We start from the raw sequence: 21,835 nt of genomic DNA, 5'->3' as shown, positions 1-21,835 counted from the left end.
GGGACCGCTACCTGTTAACATTACATTTGATTACATTACGAGGATCTCAGATGTGTGTGTGCATGAGTGTGTTTGTCAGTAGCTGTCACATTAGTGTGTTTGAGTCATGCTGGAGGTCTTTATTCGTCACATGTGCAGCTCTCAGAGTATCATTGACTGAAATACATTGCACAGACTCCAGTGTGCAGATTCTCATACTTTTACTTCCATTGTTTTTATCTTGCGCAATAAACATTCTCATTTCCTAATAGCTCTTTGTCACCCTTTATTCGGCAACCGTAAAGTAAGCAGACGTTGTTGTAGACTGTCTTTGTTTCTGTCGATTCACACACATCAAACTCACAATATGTTGTCAGACGGGTGTAGTAATTACACTCTACAGGTGAGTAAGGTGTGAAGTAATGCTGTTCTCCAAATGGAAAGGGTTTATATTAAGCTTATTTATTGCGACAGTTGGAAGATTGAAAAAGCAATAAAGCAAGGCGCACACATGGGAGAGGCATCCAGCAATAATAGTGTGTGTGTGTGTATGTCTATGTGTATGTGTGTGTGTCATGCCGGCAATACTCTCACCTACACCAACTGTCTCAACATTTTAATCTTTTAGTCTTTTGCCTTAGTTTCACTTTCCACATTTTTGTATACGTCTTTACAATGCTATGGTAACACGTGCAAACATTCCCTGCATCTGATCTCAATTTACATACAGTATTTTTTGAAAGGGTGGATTTGTAAAGGGTGGATTAACGGCTAACTTGTTTGGTGCGGTTAAAACAAACTCTTGTTGTGTTTTTTCCCTTTTTAGTTTTGTTTGTTTGGGCTGGTATAAAAACCTTATCGATCTCTTGTGTGGACGAAACAGCCAGACAGAGATCACATGTAATAGAGGGTCTCAGAAGTTTCAGTAAAGTGTATCCATGTAAGGAAGGAAGTGTGTAAGGAAGGAGGCATTAAAGAAAAAAGGAAGAAAGTCAGGAGGGAAGATGGTAAGGATGTTAGTAAGTAGGGACTTAAGTAAGTTATCTAGAGAGTAAGGTTATCAATTGTTTAAACTACTAAAGTATACTTATTTTGCATTTGTATTATTAATCTTTCCATATATCTGATTTACTCCCTTTTTTCTATATTCTAAATAATCATTAATACATTCCTGAAATTATGAACAGTTACTATGACCAGCAGTGTGTGTAAGTGTGTGTCTCTGCAGCTCCTCTGACATGCCAGAGCATAATCCAGTCCTGATCACACACTCATTCTCACGTTGTCAATCAAGCAGCCTGTCTCCATGGAAACGCCTATCTTGCATGCATCCCATCATTCGTCACACTTGACAGCTAAGATTACATACACTTGGTCACCACACATATTCGCTGGGTGTCGAGTACAATGAATCGGAACAAAGTGTAATTCAATGTGTGTATCCCTAGGACTCTCGGGTGTCGGTCAGGAAAAATATCTTCTTTTTTTTAGAGAATGTCTTTTTGGTTTACTTTTATTTTGAAGAGTTTCATCTGACAGCAGCCACTAGTCCTATCAGTGGTTAAATAACAGAATAAATGCCAGCGTAGGAATATCGTATCTCAGGCCTCTATCAGTCATTAGCTAATATGAGTTTGATGAATAAAAAAACCCAGTTTTTCTCAGTCTGTTAACTAGGGTTGGGGAGTAGTACAAAGCCTTTCCTGGCTCTCTATCGTCAAATATTTAGATGCATTGTGGGAGTTGTAGGTACCTGGTTGTGAAAGGAGGAAGAAGAATGCATCAGGAGATATATTACAGCTTCTGAGCAGCCACTGTCAAACCAACAACCATATATTTAACAGTGGCGAACCGTCAGGGCCTTCAGGTATTCAGAGAATACCCTGGAACACTCGGATAAAACAAACAACAAATCGATTTAATTATATAAATAAAATGTATGTAAAAGGAATAAATGAGAATGGTATCTGTGTTGTTGATCTGTAATATTACAGTGTTAAGTTGATTTGTTTGTCCTTCTCGGTCCATGCTCTATGCATTTCAGTGGTTTTGTGTTAGAAAAGAAAGCAACCAATCAGATCTTTTTCTGCGTAGAATAGTCTTCAACCAAGGTATTCTATATCCTTGAAAGAATACCCTGGCCGTTGCACTGAATGAGAGCGTACCTTTGGATTGACAGTTTGATCAACCAATCATATATTGATTTGTAGCCAATGGGCGTATTCTTTCAGGGTTTCCCTCGGCTCCAGGGTGCTCTAGAAGGCCCGCTAGTTCACTGGCTCGAGACAGAGGATCTAGATAAATGCCACAAAGTAATTCATATGCCGTTTTATTAAGGCTACTTGATTATGGCAAAAATTATAATCTCGGTTATTTGGGTCGATAATTGATATCACGATTATTAAAAACGATTATCCATTTACTTTGAAAACATCCATTTATTGAACTTTTTTTTTTAACAGTATGTTTTTAACAGTTGATTACCCTGAACTTTAAGTATAATTCAACTGAAAAACCAATACAAAATAAAAAAAATTATCGTTTTATTTCGATTATGTAGAGACACGGTTCGCCACTGATATTTAACCATTGATATATGTGTACAGGTCTGTTATAAGTGTGCCTGTATTGCTCTTAAAATTGCGTATTTGTTGTGAATTAATACCTATTTGATGCTCCTTTTTATGCTAGCAAGTATTTTTGACCAACTGGTTGGATGTTGAATAATGTGCGGCAAGGTTGTGGTTGTTAAATAAGTAAAGATAAATAAAAGTGAAGCCTTTTGACTAGGGGTGTAACGGTTCACAGAAGTCACGGTTCGGTTCGTACCTCGGTTTGGAGGTCACGGTTCGGTACGGTTCGGTACAACAAGAAAAAGCAAAAAAAAAGTCCCAAATGCATAATTCTAGGTTTGTTAGTCAGTAGTGCAAGTTTCAGTTTAAAAATAAAGAACTCTTTTTTGAATAATGAACTGTATTAAACAGTTAAAAACAAACCATACACAGTACACTCAGATGGCCATATTATCTATAATGGCTGATGTCAAACAAAAAAGTTTCATCAAGCTGTACAACTAAAAAGAATGTCTTGAAAATATGACATCATAAATAATAAGAAAGTGTTTCAAGAGCGCAAAGTCGTTGAAAAACATATGCCAAAAGCTTCCGTTATTTATTTTGGTCTCTCGGCTTTCATGTCTCTTGGCTTCTTAAAGACAGCGGGGATCAGCTGTTGAACTGCTGCTGTCTTTTACCGGGCTCCGGTGAGTGGCAAATCTGGGTGATGCCTTCTGATATGATTTAGCATGTTTGGCGTGTGTTACCATTAGCATACCGCACCACTGTAGAACAACGCCGACACACCGTCCTCGTCCGATCCACCACTCGTACACTCCATCGTTATTGTAGTCCACAGGGAACCCGAAATGTTCCCACACAGCTGATTTAAAAGAAACAGGTGGGTTCTAGCTCCTGTGTGTTATCTGAAATCGCCATACTAACTTTTCTTCTTCTTGTATTTTGTTCGTTTTGTTGTTGCGTTTCTTCTTGTTCTTCATTTGTTGTTTAAGGGCGGCTGGCAAACAGCTTTTAGGCGCAATACCGCCCCCTGGATTATATATACTGTAGTGGATACTGCCCTGAATGACACTTTTTTCCCACTCATAAAAAAAAGGCGTATTCGTCGTGTGACTGCGTGTGCCGAACCGTGACGTCCGAACCGTGACGGTACGGGACGAATACGGATACCGTTACACCCCTACTTTTGACTGATTGATGTAAACATATTTGACATCTTCTAATAAGTGGTGGTCTTGAGCTATGACTCAGTTATTGTTGCTTTCGGGTTTCTGTTTATTTTGATACTGGTCAAGCAAACTAATTGTCATGAGCTGCATATTTCCAAACACTGTTTCTACTTTATTTAACTTTTACTACATCACTCTCCTGCTCTTATTTCACGGTCAGCTCCTAAGTGTGTTACTTAAAGGTGGGGTAGGTAATTTTGGAGAAACCAGCTCGAGTGCGCTAGAATTTGAAAATACACAGCCGTAAAAAATCTGCCACTTCCTTCAGACTTCCTTACAGAGCCCCTCCTCCAACACACACGAACGCGCACATGACCAATGAGGGCACGAGATAAGTTTGTGCACAGATGGAAGGCTGACAGGCAGGTAGGCCATCCAGTTATTTTAGCCGGGCCGGCTAAAATGATTGGTCGTGCTTTTCACAGTACTACGGCTTCCACGGGTGATTTTTTTTTAATGGATTTTTTCTCAAAGCACTAAAGATATTCATTGCTATCGGGATGTTAAGAGCATTCCATGGAATATAACAAAAAGTGTATCTCGAGCCGGTTTCTCAAACTTACATACCCCACCTTTAACAGACTGTTCTGTGTCCAACATGCACTTTGCATATGTGATAATTGTATTGGTGTGTGCTTTCGACTGTTATATAATGATACATGCAGAATCGGGAAACTACAGCGTCATGCTCTAGATGCAAAGAACAACACACACACATGAAAGCTTAAGCACAGACATCATGGTGATCTCAGTACATATTTGTTCACCTTTTGTTGAATAAGCACCCTTTTATATTTCTTTACACAAGGCAAATATTTATCCAAAAGATTGTTTGACCAGCATTCTCACTTATGTCTGTCTATAGTTTCCCTTTAACAATGGACACCTGCCTGCTGGCCAACTAAAACCACTTGATAATCTCCACTAAAAGATGCTCTGCTGCTTTAACAACAGTTTGTAGTGTCCCAGTATAATTGTTCAATGGAGACGAGTGTGTGGCTTCATCATTTAGTTGAAGTGTGTACTCCTGTTGAGTACACAAAGCACTGGACTCGACTGGCACACCACCAACACAGTTTGAGCGTTTGTTTCTGCTTCCAAGGTAACAATCAAAACAGCCTTTCAAAATAAAAGTCTTCTCACAGTAGTCCTATTCAGGGCAGACTGGCTTAACACATTTCGGGCATTCGCCTGAGCAGCGGAGCAGATCCATTAGTTAATTAGAGGGAGCAATGTTTCTGTCTATTTTCAAATGTTAACTTAATGTCAAAGTCCTTGCAATAATGTGATTATATTTGTAAATGAGATGCTGAATATCATTTTGACTATTATTAGCAACTAATGAAAGCAAGTATTAAAGGAATAATATGTTTCTGGACTAGCTTTTAAGTTGGTCAGTCCCAACACATAACTGATCGTTTATTAAAGCTAGCTTTCTGCTGTCAATCAGTCGGGACAATCCAGATTTAGAAACATAACCAGACGCCCATGGGTAGGTTTTGTGAAGGCCTTAGTGCAATGAAAACAACCTCCACTTAAACAGCATTGAATTGTAATTATAAAATGAGCTGCAACATGAACTTAGTAGTTTGATGTCAGGACTTTTTCCAATGACTCATCTCATTTTTTATTAAAAAAACAGTAACTTGGCATCATATTTTTCTCCTTATTTGGGTAAGATTAGATGCATGTTTTGATATGAATTCAGATAATCCAGTACTTGCCTTTAACTTTTTGTATTTTATTTATGTATCTTATTTAATCCGGCTGTCTTATTAACTATATAAATGTTTCCAGGTTGTCTGCAAATATTAGTTTAAGTCAACATTCCTTTTTGCATGCATTACCAAGCATTTACATTTTTAGAAATCTAAACAACCAAGCAATTACTCATAATGAACATAAAAGTAAACACTAGTCATCTATATCTCCGGATAGATGCCATGATATACTTTACATGTGAGCAGAAAATTCATTTCAACCTGTGCTTAAATTAAAACAAACTTGTCAGAGGAAAGTATAATAATGGCTCACACAGCTCATTGCTTACACAAAGCGTTGTAACCCTGTGTTTTCTCAAGTTAAGCTAATACAACATTACATCCTTTGTGCTAAGACAACACAAGGACTTGTTCAACAAGCTCCAAAATAAATATCAACTTTATACATGCTTGCTAGTTGGAGCAATCCAGGCACCTAAAAAGTAATGTCATTATTTGTCTTTGAGTTGGATTAACTTGCAGAGGCTGTATATCCGCCTCTCAGCTGTCAGACATGATCTCCGTCAGCTGTCACTCTGAACATGGCTCTACTGGCTGCATTAACTTTGTGTCGTATCTGGATGTTTGTTCATGTGTCCCTTCATGTTCTACATAAAGTACTGGCAGTTTCTACACACAATGGGAGCCATTATCCCTTCTCTCAGGGAATAACCGAAAGATCAGTCGGTGTGTGCCTGCACAGCCGCTCATCAGTGATTATTTATCACTAAGCGAGGATCAAGGCTGCTCTCTGACACATGAAGGCTGGGAACCCGGGCTCTGTTATTTATGTGCAGGAGCAAAGGTGCCAGTATTTGCCTCCAGGTCTATTCTTAGAACTCATTTGGGTGGAATTATAATGACATGTTTTTTTTTACATTCCTCCTGCCAAGTTCTTGTCTGAGCTGCAGGAATAAACAGGCAGCATTGTTGGGAATGTTTCTGTCATACCTTGAATTCTACAGAAATATCAGCTATTCAAATATAGCCACACACAAACAAATGATAGGTGGTGTTATTAAACAGCCAAGTAAGGAAATTGAACATTTTAAAACCTGCTCTACTGCCTGGCTGCTCAATGTCTGCCTCTCCCTCAACGTCTTAATATAAGTTGCTCTGAATAAAGGATGTTTGGCATAAAAGTAATAACTATTATAGAAGGCAAAGATATCTTGACCCCTGCTTCAAAAAGTGAATTCATTCATTTTCTTAACGAGACATGAAGTTATGTTTTCTAAAATACAGTTCAACACCATGGCATGCTTCTGTCTACAGTAATACAGAAGATGATTGACGCAAAGCATGCTAGTACTAAAATAGCTTTCTCTATTAGTAAAAAAAAAAAAATATATATATATAAGGGAGCAACAGGCTGATCGCTCACACAGCTATAATACTGATAATCTTTAAATGCACCTAATGACATGTGGCACGGCGAGCTGGCAGCGTGGTTGTGATGAAGTTAATTTACCGTTAATCTCATGATGTTTTAGCCTAGCCACATTGTAGAGGTGACAAGGAGAAAACTGGACTTGTAGCAAACTGGACTTGTAGCAAAGTAAGAAACCAAAAGGTGGCTGCTGTTTATTTGTAGATGTGTTAACACTTTTGAGAACGTTGTGATGTCCCTTTTTCCCTTCCACAAGTGAAATTACTGTCCGTCTTTTACATGAAGACAGACTTCCGCTTTTCAGATCCATTATTTAAAAGGACAGTGTTTTAGTTTGGAGGACAAAAATAATGCTGTTTTTTTTTTCTTCTATTTAGATCTAATGATTAATAAGGATCACAAGGGATTCCATAAAATACAAGAAAAACACAAAAAACTCTTTTGGTCTCTTGATCCAACTATTTTGTCCTGGACACAATTTCATGAACTGTATGGATTGCCTTGGTGATTCTCTTTTATTCCAATGCTACTAAAACGTCCACATCTCCATTTGTCCAACACTTATTGTCCCTTTTTTTGGTTTCCTCAAAAACTCCAGGGACTTACGGATTGGTTAGCCCCTCCCAGCCCTGTCTTGTGTACCCCAGCATATGTCTTGATTATCCCAAAACAGCAGTGACCTATAACCCATGTTAGCTGGTGTGTTGTTCATACACATGCAAATACTCCCCTAGAAACACATCACTCATTGAAAGGGCATTTACTTTAGAAAAGCATATCTACAAATGCTGTATGCCTGACAGGAAAAAACATACTCTGTCCAGAAACCTGCAGCAAGCCTGATGTTGTCTCAGCAGGTCAGCTGGGGTCAGATTAACCTTCATTTAATGGCTTGATTTAGCACTCCCTGCCAGCCACACCCAAACTGCCTGGAGACCGTTTGGTAACACTTTACATAGAGTTAAAAAAAACTATACTGTAATGTCTTAATAATTTGAAAACTAGATATAAAGATTTCTTTAGACTCTAGTGAAAATGTTTTATGTTTGATACACATTTAAGAGACTTAAAATATAATTACATTTCATTTGAAAGCACGTCTGTGCCTCAGTACGGCCTCATAGAGCCGTTAGCATGGCTGCGGACACTTATTTATATTTTTTTCAGTTTTTTACATCTTTTCCATCTCTTTGCTGAGTTGTGGGCGTCATTAGATCTGACTCTGGGGTCCAGTAGAGCAGAACGGTGGTCCGTCTCTGTCGGATTATCACACTGCAGAAAAGACGAGGGAAGTTGCTTGTCGGTCGGGGGGGAAACGTTTACAGTTCTTGACAATTTGGTGTTAGTCTAAACAGCTTTTAATAGTTGAATACAAGTAAAAAATAGAAATACCAGCTAATTAGAACTTTGACATTATTACCACCAGATTTACAGATTTAAGATTGTAAATATTTTTGTTTATACCTGCGGGAAATTGGATTTTGGAACAGCTGGTCCATTTTAGAATAAAATCAATGAATAAAATAAATGTTATTCTAATAAATAAAAACATATTTATATAAACATAGAGAACTTAAAATGTGCACTTGGTACTACAATACATGACAGCAATAAATATGTAAAATGTGTATATTTATTTATGTCTATTAATAATGATATTAATGCTGAAAATAGAGTATTTAGAATATTTCTTAATGAAAATGCAATATATTAATAATCCTAAATGATATGAGTCGGAGTAGAGCTTAATAATGAATGCGAAGTAATAATAATAATGCATTTTATTTATATAGCTTTTTTTAATGCATGGTTAATCATTCCTCATCATCTCTACAGTCCTTCTGGTGATTTCATCGTTATGCGTTTGTCTCTGATCGGCGACCTGATCCTCAGCGCCGACCCGCTGACCCCAGACTGACCTCTCAGTGACGCAGCGTCTCACTCCACTCACTTGTTGATGGAGCAATGTCTGACAGGAGGTGGAAATTATCAGTGTCAGAAAATGCCTCAACTTTCTCTTTCTATGTACGCCTCCATCTGTCTCTGTTCCTCTGCCTCTCTCTCTCTGTGTCTCTGCTCGGTGGAGCGGGGCGGGTCACTGTGATTCAGGGCTGTAAGCCGGAGGAGGATTGGATCTATTTTTAGTTATGTCTGCTCTCTGGGCCACGCTGACCCGCAGTCTCTGTCTGCCATTTTTTTTTTATGTTTCTGTCAGGCTGTCATTCATTTATCTCATATCAGTTTGTCATCCTTTTGTCCTGTGATACCCTTGCATAGCAGGATACTTCTCTCTAGTGTTTAACAGGCTCTACATCCCTGAAGTTCTCCTGCAGCAGCGTTTGTGAGGCGCTCACACACAACTTGTTTCTATAAAATGTTCATCCAGCCATCCTCCTTTTTTCTGGATGAGAGTGTCCAGTATATTTCCTATGGTTACCCACACATTGAGCCTGATTAAAGAGGCAACTAAGAGTATGTACCTTTTTTTGTATTAATCAGTTAATTGATTTGTGTATAAAATGCCAGAATTATGACACAGGTCAATTTAAGATACTTGTGTTCAATTAATGATAATAATAATGTTTTGAATGTCTTAATGTTTCCAGCCAAAGATTTATATCACAGCTATATAAAATAAAGAGAAAACCAATATTGGAGCCTTGATAAGTTACTTTATTGACATTCTAAATTGTTGTTGACAACGTTTCTGTTGACACGAGCAGATACAGTACAATAAGTGTTTTGAACTCTGTTTTCTATCAACAGAACATTGAATTACAAGTCTTCTTGTCAAATGCTAAACCAGCTTCTAAAATGAGCGAATTTGCTGCTTTCTTTTGTCTTATACGAGTGGAAACTGAGTATTTTTCAGTTTTTGACTTTGTCTGGGTCTTGGAACATTTCATTTAGCTATTCACTCACCCTCATATGTTTGCAGCTCTGTGTTCATTTTTCTTTCATTTTGGCAATTTTTCTTTTTTTACTTTGGTCAGAAACACTCCTCGTTTCATCCACTGTGTTTGTTTCTGAGAAAACTCATGGAATAGGGCTGTCAAAGAGTTGTTTGTGTGTCCTTGGTTGTGTTGTTTTTGCGTGTGTGCAGGTAGGAAACAGAGCTGAGAGCCAAGCTTTTAGTCGTGCTCTCAGCGCTGTTCTCATTGACTTGTCTGGAAAGTCACTAAAGGCATAAAATGGAATCACTACTAGGTTACCTAATGGCTTTGCTCGAAAGAAAAAGACACACACACACACACACACACACACACACACACACACACACACACACACACACACACACACACACACACACACACACACACACACACACACACACACACACACACACACACACTTCAGCAACTGTAAAGCACGGATGCACTCTAATGCAATACGGTAGCTAAAGTGTAAGTATCATTTTAAAAGGGAAAAAGCCACACCTATATAAGGTTAATGGAACCTGTAAACTGATTGTATATACTTTAATTGCCCTTTATTATATAATATGATTCAATAATAATCTGTATCGTAACGGGTGTAAGGTGCATGCAACACATTTAACAAAAGCAGCCATGCATGAGTGGCTTCATGATGAGGTCTTTTCAAAATGGAGAAGCTGCTCTGTGTGCGCTGGTTGTGTCAGCCACTCATCATGCTAATAACCGGCTCTGCTTACGCTGCAGGTTGCCATGTCGGCTCCTATCAGCAGATGGAGAACGGTACATACCGACCGCGGCCTTTTGTTGACGCCGCTCCTTCTCTGACAGTCTCTGAGGAGAAGGGACTTGACATGTTGGATATTTAAAGAGACTGGTGGTGGCAGTTATAACCTGTGGCATGCATACTGTAAATAATGTTTTGCTACTACTGATAAAACTCAATAGTGTTTCTTTCATTGGCACTGCTTCAGGCTTATCTGGTTTACTGGAAGTTAGGTGCAAGTATAGTGCAACTAGAAGTAGAAGAAGAAGAAGCCATGTGTTTTTACACAAAATAACCACTTCTCGCCAAATAACAATGTCCGTATTCTGGCTGTTTTTGTGTTTGTCCAATGTTTACTCTGTGCTCTGTTAGTTGGCATTTATTGTAAAGAATTGTTGTTTCTTTCCCTGCAGGCAGAAGTTAATTGATGTACTTGGGTGTGGGGGGGTGGATCATTTTTCAAACTCTGGATGTGGGCTGAAAGAAGCCATTTATCCCTCGATCCATCCATCTGATCAGAGTTTCTAGATGAGGTCGTAAAAAGGGGAAGGCTGAATGGATAAATTAACATGATGTGTCGCGCCTTCGCTCATCACTCAATCCAATTGGGCTAATATAAGTGCTGTGTTGCGCTTTTCTTTTCTTTGGGAAGCTGTAAAAGGGATGCATGCGTGTAGGTGGGGATTGTAAAGGCAGGCTGTTATTTGAATCACTATCTAAAATATCAAAACACTTCCACTCCATTTCTTCCTTTATAATTAGCATTGTAGAAACCACAATGATGATCTAAAAGGTTCAAATCTGCCTATTTTCAAAAGAAATTCACTTTCAAAATGCTTTTAAAAAGTTCTCCAGTTAGCGTCCAAAACATTGTTGTTTTGGTTTGAAATTTAGAGTGTAAGACTCCCTCCCTTTAGCCACTTAATAACGTTATTAAGCTCTTAACAATGGGAAATGTAACAGTGTATTAGGTACACATAGCTCAAAGTAATATAAGTCATGATGCAACAGTCCTACTTTCATAAAGTTGATGTTCAGTTTTTGTTCAGCTATTGTATTGCATTACAATGAGAGATGTTTAAGTCATTTGGCCTGGTTATCAACAAATTGGGGGACGGTGCAAGATGTTGCATAATAAAGTTTGATAAAACTGGTTACCTGTTACAGTACTAGTACCTAGTTTCGGATTTTTTTAAATAGTTTTAGATTATTAACTCATTGCATTTTTGCTCGATTTATTTTGGTTTGTTGAAGCTCAGCCTTCATTTCATTTTATTTCCTGTACTTTGAGGTCCTTAAAAGCCTAATAGTATGTGATGTGTGATGTCTGGGCTTGATAATAAACGTACCCTTTCTGTTGATCTGTATAGAGAAGAACATTATATTTTAGAACGATAAACACTGCTATTTTTAACGGTGTTAACTTCTGTGTTTGACACCGATCAGCTCCTGTTAAGCTGCAGTCATTTTCTCTTGTTTTTATTCTTTTCTATACGAATTGTTATTTTGAAGCCTGTTCTTATTCTCTCATCTTTCTATTGAAACTCCTCATTCAGTTTCAAGTTTCTCTAAGCAGCCGGCTGCCAAAACTGTCTGCCATGTCAAGCATAATAAAGCCGTCATCTCGGGCCAGCTTTGAAAAATAGGCCTATTTTTGCAGGATGATCTAACTTCTAAGAATACATGCAGGCAAAATAGCCCATTATGGCTCTGAGAAGAAGGTTGAAGAATGTCTGCAGGATGCTTTGATTTCTCATTCTGTGAACAAGCTGGTCAGATTAAAGCGTGTGTGTAATGTCTAAGCAAAAGTAGAATATTGAACTAAACAGGATAGACCTATGTTTTCAGAGACATGCAGGATACAAGCTGCAGCTGATTGACTTACAGCTGAGGGTCAGAGGTTCCTGTGGGTCACACTGAGGATAGCAGTCGTAAGCCTCCCTGTGTTTTCCTGCAGGAACTTGTTGGCGGTGAAGGATTCGATAGGAAGTCAATGCACAAACCTTTATGCCGCTAACTATTTTAAAGCTAATATAAATCTGTCAATGCCTGAGTCTTCTAAAAACAGCCCTGAACACAGCAGTTGTGAACCAGCAGATCGAGATTGGTTTGTCAAATAAGGATGCACATATTGTTTATATGCTTGTAATATATGCGTGAGGCTGTGGCTCAGTGGGTAGTGTGCTGGACTTCGAATCAGCGGAAAGCGTTGTGTTCCTGGGCAAGACACTCCACCCCAAATTGCTCCTGTGGGGATTGTCCACAGTACTGAATGTATGCAAGTCGCTTTGGATAAAAGCGTCTAACAAATGACATGTAATGTAATATGCTTGCTTTTACAGGTGGGGTAGGTAAGTTTGAGAAACCGGCTCGAGATACACTTTTTGTTATATTCCATGGAATGCTCTTAACATCCCGATAGCAATGAATATCTTAAGTGCTTTGACAAAAAATCCATAAAAAAACGTCATCTGTGGAAGCCGTAGTACTGTAAAAAGCCATGGATGTATAATAAGAAAAAGCACGACCAATCATTTTAGCCGGCTCGGCTAAAGTAACTGGATGGCCTACCTGCCTGTCAGCCTTCCATCTGTGCACAAACTTATCTCGTGCCCTCATTGGTCATGTGCGCGTTCGTGTGTGTTGGAGGAGGGGCTCTGTAAGGAAGTGGCAGATTTTCTCCGGTTGTGTATTTTCAAATTCTAGCGATCTCAAGCTGGTTTCTCCGAAATTACCTACCCCACCTTTAAGGTGAGCATACTAGATAAATAGTAGAAAAGGTCCCTCACTCTGGATAAGGTCAGCCGTATCACTATAGTCAGTGTTCGTGCAAAAGACTGCATTTGCTGTTAAGGAAGGAAGTATTTCCTCTTCACTTTTCCTTCCAGTTCCTGTTGTTGCAGCAGTCTGGGGATTAGAACAAACTGAAGCCTTCTCTAACCTTCGGGTTACCTCCAACGTATTAGCTGGTTTCTTTGATTTCATTAGTCCAAGTTAGTTGTTAGTTGTCTTTGTGAAGGATTTCTGGTTTTGACCTGCGTACTGTGTGTACCACCAAGTGATTGATGGCTCTGCCTCCAGAACAGCAAAACATGTGTATATCACCTCAACTGGATTTCTTTAAACTTTATTTTGCTAACTCCCTCAATGAATCAACAAACATCACTGCAGTTGAAAAAGAAGAGAAAGTGGTTGTCTTGTTGAAACTCGTTATGGGAAAATATTTTTACTGGCAAAGTTCAACCCTGGTGAGTCTTGGTGACTCACCAGGGTTGAACTTTGCCAGTAAAAATATGTTCCCATAACGAGTTTCAACAAGACAACCACTTTCTCTTCTTTTTCCCTTTCCCAAAAGGCAGGGTTGCCAACTTTGGGCACCTGGCTGGAGTGAGATTTTGATATCATGGGTTTAATTACACATAGGCGCACAAAATGACTGCTATCGTGTCAGCAGCGGGACCTTAGTATATATATACAATATATACAAATACACAATATTGGACACAGAGTATAAAGGGCACAACGTTTCATTCACTAATGAAAGTCAAACACATGTTTGTTTCTACTGTTTTATTGTCTGCCTGTCGCGATAAGCAATTAATTGACTTATCGTACGATAAATAAAAATGAACTCGATACATTTCCATTTACATGAGGATGTGACTAGCAGTTTGAAAGGATGTACTTGAATTATTATTATATATTATCATTATGTCAGGGGTCTAAAATGATACAACGGTGCCGACAATATTATCGTTTATCGCAATAATTTCCGGGAAAATGTATCCAACAAAATTCATTATCGTGAGAGGCCCATGAAACACACACACAGAGAAATCTACAGACTTACTCCAAACTGCCAAACATATTAATTAACACACTCTCACTCTCATATACTCTTTGACTCTATGGTGGCCTAGTAGAACAATAAGCAGCAGACTTTTACTTTTTTATCATTTCTACTGGATCTTAGATATGCGCATGCGCAATAAGAGTATTTGTGTTGGGTAATCTATGGTAGGGCTAACCCATACAGTGGTGGGGCTCAAGTCAGTATTTGCAATGTAATTACATACACGCTCCCCTTGACAGTGAAACGCCACGCGTGAGGTTTAGATTATTTCCCTGTCTCAATCCAAATTGAACTGTATGAAATAAAAAGGCACATTTGTCTTGTAGTAAATAAAAAGGGCGACCTGGAGCCAATACTGCAATTTCCCCACAGGTGAAAGAGTTGACATGCTGAAAACCCAACCCCTGCAGGGGGGTCTGGGGGGATTCTCCCCCAGGAATTTTTTGAAATACACATTCTGGTACTCTCTTGAGAAGAAAAATAAATACATCTATTACTACACGGCATATTTAAAAAAATGAATGCCATTTTAGTTTTGTGTTACTTTGTTCTGAAAGCTGAACCAGCTGCTCCTCACAGAGAGAAGAGGGAAGAGGCTGTGAATTACTTTACATTGTGGATAAGGGTGGATAGCCCCCATTGTTCTGTGTGTCAAGATGAAAGACAGCCCACACACCTATCAATCATCAAACCGTGGGGTCTTATTTCATTACTATAGATAGAAATCAACACGTAATGATGTATCGATGTAGATGTAGCCTACTACAGCAAAAGTATTCTCCGTCGGGACTTCCTGCAACAACACCACGCCGTTATCTTGATTCTGATTGGCCAGAAGACATTATCAAAGATGTTCTATTGAGAAGACGATCACTACGTGACAAAAGTTTTCAAACCCGTTTCTAGTCTTCGGTATTTTTGTTTTTGGCGTGAGAATAGTTTGGGCAGCGTGAGAGCGTGAGATTGAGAGTGAAAGCGTGTGTCACACGCCAGATGCGTGAGAGTTGGCAACCCTGCAAAAGGTCTCATTGCTTCATTATTGAATGTTCTGTAAAACTCTTCATCGTTTGCTCTAGAAAGGGACCGATTGTCAGAAATGACTATTGCCATGTTGAAGATTATTTCTAGTCACCGTACCAATTGATATCTGTCATGAGCGACTATGGATGTCCAGTGTCTTTCCCGCTAGGTCACGCACGGAAACAAACAAAAACAAAAACAGTGCACCCACGTAAGCGTCCCATCTGTCCCCTGAGACCAGCTGCTGGTGGGTGGGAGTGTGTCCAGTACGAACCTCACCTCTTACACCCGGCAACCTGCCATCCGCTGCAGATATCTACTGTATCTACACGCACATGCACACGTGCGCACACACACACAAATCCTCCCCTTGCCATTAGATTCATTAACTGGACACTGATTATATTAAGGCCGGACCCACAAGACTAATTCCACTAAGTGCAAAAAGCTTGTGCTAGAGTTTGTGTGTGTGTGTATTTGTGTGTGTGTAGTATATAAATGTTCGTCCACAGTTTTGGCTTCTAAGCTTGTGCTACTTGCTGTGTGTCGAACCTTTTTGACGTTGTATCTCTCCTGTCGCTCCTTTAGCTCAAGTCTATTTGATGTTGGTCTTAAAATGGTTTAAACGAAAACTATCGTGGATATGGTCGAAGAGAAAAGGATAGAGTGTGTGTTATGCATCATACAGTGGGACAGTTTAAAAGAAAATATTTAATAAATTCATAGTTGCTTGTGCAAGGATTTCCAAAAACGTTGTAGTATTTATTATTTATTAGTACCACATCTGTTACAAGTTGTGTAGAATACGGTGTTTCCAGAAGTTGCAAAAGTGCTATTGAACCACATTAACTGCTGTCAGATTTAGTTATGTAATGCAGCACTTTTTTATTGCCTTTGTGTTGGCTTTGTGTTATTGTGTATACCTCCTCAGTGAGTTTTCGCTAGTGTTTTGTTAACTGTAGCTAAAATGCTGGACAAAAACAGAATGTTTTGTTTCTCTTTTGTTACTGAAATCTTGTCCTTAATGTTTCCTCTCTATCTTTTCTGTCCTCAGATCACCAGAAACTGGACCGGGAGGCACGGATTTGTCGTCTGCTGAAACATCCAAACATAGGTAAGTCATTTCCCAATGAGACGAAGGGCTTTGTTAGTTCAGAACAATTAAAAAAAATATGTTTGATTTACCTCTGACCACGATAAACCCAAATATGTGTATAGGATTTGAAGTGATAACTGAAAAACATGGATTGTATTTCTCTAATTTAGGATCTTGTTGGTTATGTGCTGCTTTAAACCCAAATGGCAGACATAAAGCACGGGAACAATCATTGCATTTGACCTTATTTAACGACTGTGGTCTCTTAATAAGTCGTTTCCATTACCATAATAATCTCATGGTGGTGGACTCTCATAAAGCTGATGAAACAATGTTAAGTAGCGGTTATAGAAAGTCAGGGATCTCCAGCTGTGACACACAGTTTATGGTGAAGGTACTTTTCAAACCATTAAAGCCTTATTGCCACCATTTGCTCATTCCTTCTACTCATCAAGTCCAATCTGAACTGAAATGTATTTATAACTCCAGAACTGGCTTAATAATCATCATATCATCTTCAGTAATAAAGTTATCCAGTGATTTGTGTCTATACATCTGTTATATTGCAAACTAGTCGTGCTATCAACCAATTCTAATAGTTTAATTTGCCAAAAATGTCCGTGTAGCCAAAGACACACTTTAGGATGTTAATGTCATTGAACGTTGTACATCTGTGTTAGGCTTAAGTTTCATACTTTTTAATTGGATTCACCAAATGCAAAAACACGTACGTGTGTGTGTGTGTGTGGTGTGCGCGTGTGTGTGCGTGTGTGTGTGTGTGTGTGTGTGTGTGTGTGTGTGTGTGTGTGTGTGTGTGTGTGTGTGTGTGTGTGTGTGGTGTGTGTGTGTGATGTGTGTGATGTGTGTGTGTGTGTTGATGTGTGTGTGTGTGTGTGTGTGTGTGTGTGTGTGTGTGTGTGTGTGTGTGTGTGTGTGTGTGTGTGTGTGTGTGTGTGTGTGTGTGTGTGTGTGTGTGTGTGTGTGTGTGTTGTGTGTGTGTTGTGTGTGTGTGTTGTGTGTGTGTGTGTGTGTGTGTGTGTGTGTGTGTGTGTGTTGTGTGTGTTGTGTGTGTGTTGTGTGTGTGTGTGTGTGTGTGTGTGTGTGTGTGTGAAACCCAGACAATAGCCTCTTGAGGAAGGAAGGAAATGACAAGGCGTCTTTGTGGCAGAGCCGCCAAGTATCTTATCATAGTCATGTGCCCTGTGCAACCTAGCCTATCTTAAAAGCATAATAGGTATGGTTTCACTCTCGCTTTCTTCTTCATCCCACCTGATTCCTGCTTCGTCATCGTCCTATTCTTCCCTTTCTTTTTCAACCTCAGCTGCTCTTTTCTTATCCTATTCTCAAGGGGAGAGCCTGTCAAGTTTTCTATTCTCTAAATGTAAGCCCTCTGAAGCAAGAAGAGAGTAATATCCAACGTTTTCAGGTCTAATTTTAAACACCGTCCTTCACCCACCTTGGCACAGGCAGGTTTTTAACATATCTGTGAACAGTATAGCACAGGGTTCTTATAAAAACCTGGAAAAGTCATGGAAATTCAAAATGCTAATTCCAGGCCCTGGAAAAGTTATGGAAAACAATATTTTTCCCAAAGTTTTGGAAAAGTCATATATAATTTATATTTTATCTAATCGTCGAAATAGTAATACTATAATGATAATAAATACTGTATCGTATGAAACATAAAATGGCATTTAACTGTCGAGGTATTTTGCTGGTGAGAGATTTTAGTTGAATAGCGTGTAGAAGCTAGTAAGCCTACTATTTGATTTGTTTTAGATAGGACCAACATGTTTCATATGCAGACCTTATTTTCCTGTTCCATGTTAAAATAAACCATTTCCAGTGGTACCGCTGAGAAAGAGTAATTGTTTTGGTCATGGAAAATTCAGTAAAGGTCATGGAGAAGTCATGGAAAATCATTGGTGAAAAAGTGTATGAACCCTGATAGCATTTAAAGATGAGCTGCTGGGAAAGAAATCTGTTGGTTAAATGTGTCTTTGTCGGCAAAAACTCATCCTGTGTGAAGAAAAAGGAGGCTTTCACCCCTCTGTGTACACACTGTTGGTTGTGATGTTTCCTGCCTGCCTTTGTGCTCCTTCAACAGAGAGAAAACCTAAAAGAAAATGACTGGTATCACATTAATTATAAATGATTACAATATGGCAAACACTCAGTCAACTTTATGATCCAAGGGCTGATTCATGGTTGCCAACAGGCCAGGTGGCACTCTTCAGAAACATGCTGTCCAGCCCTGGAGTGGATACTTTCAGATAAAAGGGGATAAAGGCTGTGCTCCTGGAAGCCATGTAACCTATAGAGGACTGTGTATTACATTACATTACATGTTACTTGTTAGACGCTTTTATCCAAAGCGACTTACATACTCAATACTGCACCACACGCCTCACTCGTGTATCACTTGACCTTGTGTGTGTTTGTTGTGATTGTGAATGGATGTACAATAATAACAATGTGCAGACTTGTGTTGAGTGTGTTTATTCTTCTGTATCCCCCTCTGGATGATGATCAATGATGCATTTATTGTCTGCTAAACTAAAGAGAAATAACCATTAAGAGCTTGTAAAAAAACAAACGAAGGCTAAAAGCTACTTTTAAACAAATGACACAGTCCGTTTTTGCAGCACAATACAAGTAGATATGTTGATTTACGTAAACAAAAAGTAAATGTCTTAACCCCATCAAATATAATAGCAGCTGAAATGGTGGAACTCAATTAAAAAGATAAAGCATAATAACTCTGCACCCTTTACAGACTTACATAAATGACTAAACTAAACATGCAGATCATTTTAAATAAAGCTGGACCCACAAAGTTGTTATTAAACTGTTTGACAAGTTCCAATGTCAAGGTTGTCTTAAATTGATTTCAAGTTTGTTTTCGTCCTCACTAGTACGACTCCACGACAGCATCTCAGAGGAAGGCTTCCATTACCTTGTCTTTGACCTGTAAGTAAATCACATTCTCACGCACGCACGCAAGCACGCACACACACACACACACACACACACACACACACACACACACACACACACACACACACACACACACACACACACACACACACAGGTTAAAGCCAGAGTATTGCTCCAGGATGAATTGCTTCACCCGAGCAACGAGCTCACAAATGTCACCCTCTACAGCAGTACAGTGTATCAGCTTTTCCACTGTGCTGCCATGATGGAAATGTTTAGTATACTCTTACCCTTATCTCCTATTTTAAAAGTGATCGCTCAAAGGTGTTCGATTATATTTGCAACTTCACAACAGTAGCTAAAATGTTTTTCATTTAGAAATTAATGTAAAGGGAAGAATTGTGAGGGACAAGTTTCCTTTTATAATATAAATAGCTTAAGGGAACAATATAAGAGAAATACTGTTTTAAAAAAAAATCAATATGCTCTATTGTGTAACATTTACTTTATCATCTGATGAAAATGTTAGATCTTTCCCATGAAAACAAGTGGGTTAAATTCAAGTTTTACTAAAATAAAATGTTTCTTACAGTTGCATCCACCTAACTGCACATTCACTTACGTGTTTCACGTAAGTATAATATCGTGTGCAGAGAGTAGGGTAGAATACAGCAATAATGAATAAAGTTTAAAAAGCTAATGCTATTGCTAAAATATTTGAGTTCAACTCTAGTTTATGTTGGTGTAGCAGTCCATCAGTATTGTATCTGAGGTACACATAAACAAGCATGCAAGTCATGTGGAGGCTTGTTTTATCAGCAACCAGTCAAGTCGCCTCTTAGAGCAGCAGAGAGAGAACATGTTCCCATGAACACTGAACATAACGGACATATGAGAACGTGTCCTCACTTACAAAAGGAAAATAACCTATAGCAAAAGTGTAGACAAAGACAAAACAGGAAGAAAGACAGTATTCTCTTAATGTGGGCGAAAGAGAGAAATCAAATGTATTTTTTGTCTGTGTGCAGGGTCACTGGAGGAGAGCTGTTTGAGGACATTGTTGCCAGAGAGTATTACAGCGAGGCAGATGCCAGGTAAAGTATCTCATCATGCTAACGTGTGAACATGTTAGATAGTGCATGTTATTTGTTTCTTGCAAATGAAGCCTTAAGTGGCTGCTGAAGAAAAATCCGCGGCTGCCACAGTAGCAGAGTTGCGTTATGAAAGGATCAAATTCTTCTGCCATTTGAATCTGCGTTAAAGTACTTTGTGCTTTGGTTGCAGGAGACATGCTTTTGGTTTCTGTCAGTTCCCTAAAGGTTGTTTATTTTCCACAGTGTGACTCAAGTTGAAACATTATTTTGGGCATGTTGTCAGACGTTGCAGTTTGGTTTTTGCACTGCAGCACATTACTTGCCTGGAATTAAAGCAGGCAAATTCTCTCGCAGATTTGAATGATAATAATAATAATAATAATAACTTTATTTGTATAGCACCTTTCATACAGGGGATTGCAGTTCAAAGTGCTTTACATCAGTAAAAAATAAGACATAAAATCAGTGTAAAACAAGCGAGCCAAGAGCAAAGCATAAGCATTTTGGTCGGTTATGTGTTCAGTATTGACTTAAGCACCAAAATACAATTACATAAGGTAAAAGTATTTCTATCCTTAAGGGAGTAAGGACAGCAGCAACACAGTCTGAGAAACAAGGAGAAGAACCAATGTGTGCAATCCACATTTATATTATTTTTGTACACGTCAGTAGCTTTTATTTTGATTCTGTCTGGCAGAGAGAACACCGCTCTCTTTACATCTGTCTCTGTTTACCCTCCTGACCCTCACTTCACCTTTAGTAGTGTCAAACTCAATTCACTTTAAAGGAATAACGCTAAATTGTACCGTGCATCAGACCAGCAAAATTGCTGAGCTTTGGACAACCTTACATAAGATACCCCCCCCCCCCCCCCCCCCCCCTGCCTCAACAACACACGCTGCTCCACTTCACACACATCCTTATCTCAATCAAATGCACCAAACTTCTCCCACATACACCACTTATTCTCCTGTGCAACTAAATGCAAAACACAGTGTTGCAGGGATTCGTTCACATTCAACCACACACAATTTGAGTGAAGTAACGCTGGTACAGAACTAGTGCCTACGAAGGAATGGTCATGACATTTCATAAATCATCGTCAAAGAGAGGGGGGGAGATAGGATGTCTTTTAGATTTGGAGGAAATGTCTCAAAGGCCTCTCCTTGAAGACAAGTAAGAGTGCTAGAGAGAGAATTATG

The 21,835-nt window shown here is 39.0% G+C and overlaps 1 protein-coding gene across 36 annotated transcripts in view; it reads left to right on the top strand.

The window, feature by feature from the left end:
• The window catches only part of camk2g2 (calcium/calmodulin-dependent protein kinase (CaM kinase) II gamma 2), a 64,291-nt gene that overhangs the window by 9,938 nt on the left and 32,518 nt on the right, over positions 1–21,835 (top strand). For all 36 annotated transcript variants that reach the window (XM_034237729.1, XM_034237717.1, XM_034237707.1 and 33 more), the window contains exons 3-5: positions 16,561–16,620; positions 19,518–19,572; positions 20,568–20,633. In XM_034237729.1, the coding sequence (XP_034093620.1) occupies positions 16,561–16,620; positions 19,518–19,572; positions 20,568–20,633 (181 nt within the window). The remainder of the gene's footprint in view (positions 1–16,560; positions 16,621–19,517; positions 19,573–20,567; positions 20,634–21,835) is intronic.

The sequence above is a fragment of the Gymnodraco acuticeps genome, unplaced genomic scaffold (assembly GCF_902827175.1).
Source record: "Gymnodraco acuticeps unplaced genomic scaffold, fGymAcu1.1, whole genome shotgun sequence".
In the NCBI taxonomy this organism is placed as follows: Eukaryota; Metazoa; Chordata; class Actinopteri; order Perciformes; family Bathydraconidae; genus Gymnodraco; species Gymnodraco acuticeps.
This window is presented reverse-complemented; position numbering and strand designations above follow the sequence as displayed.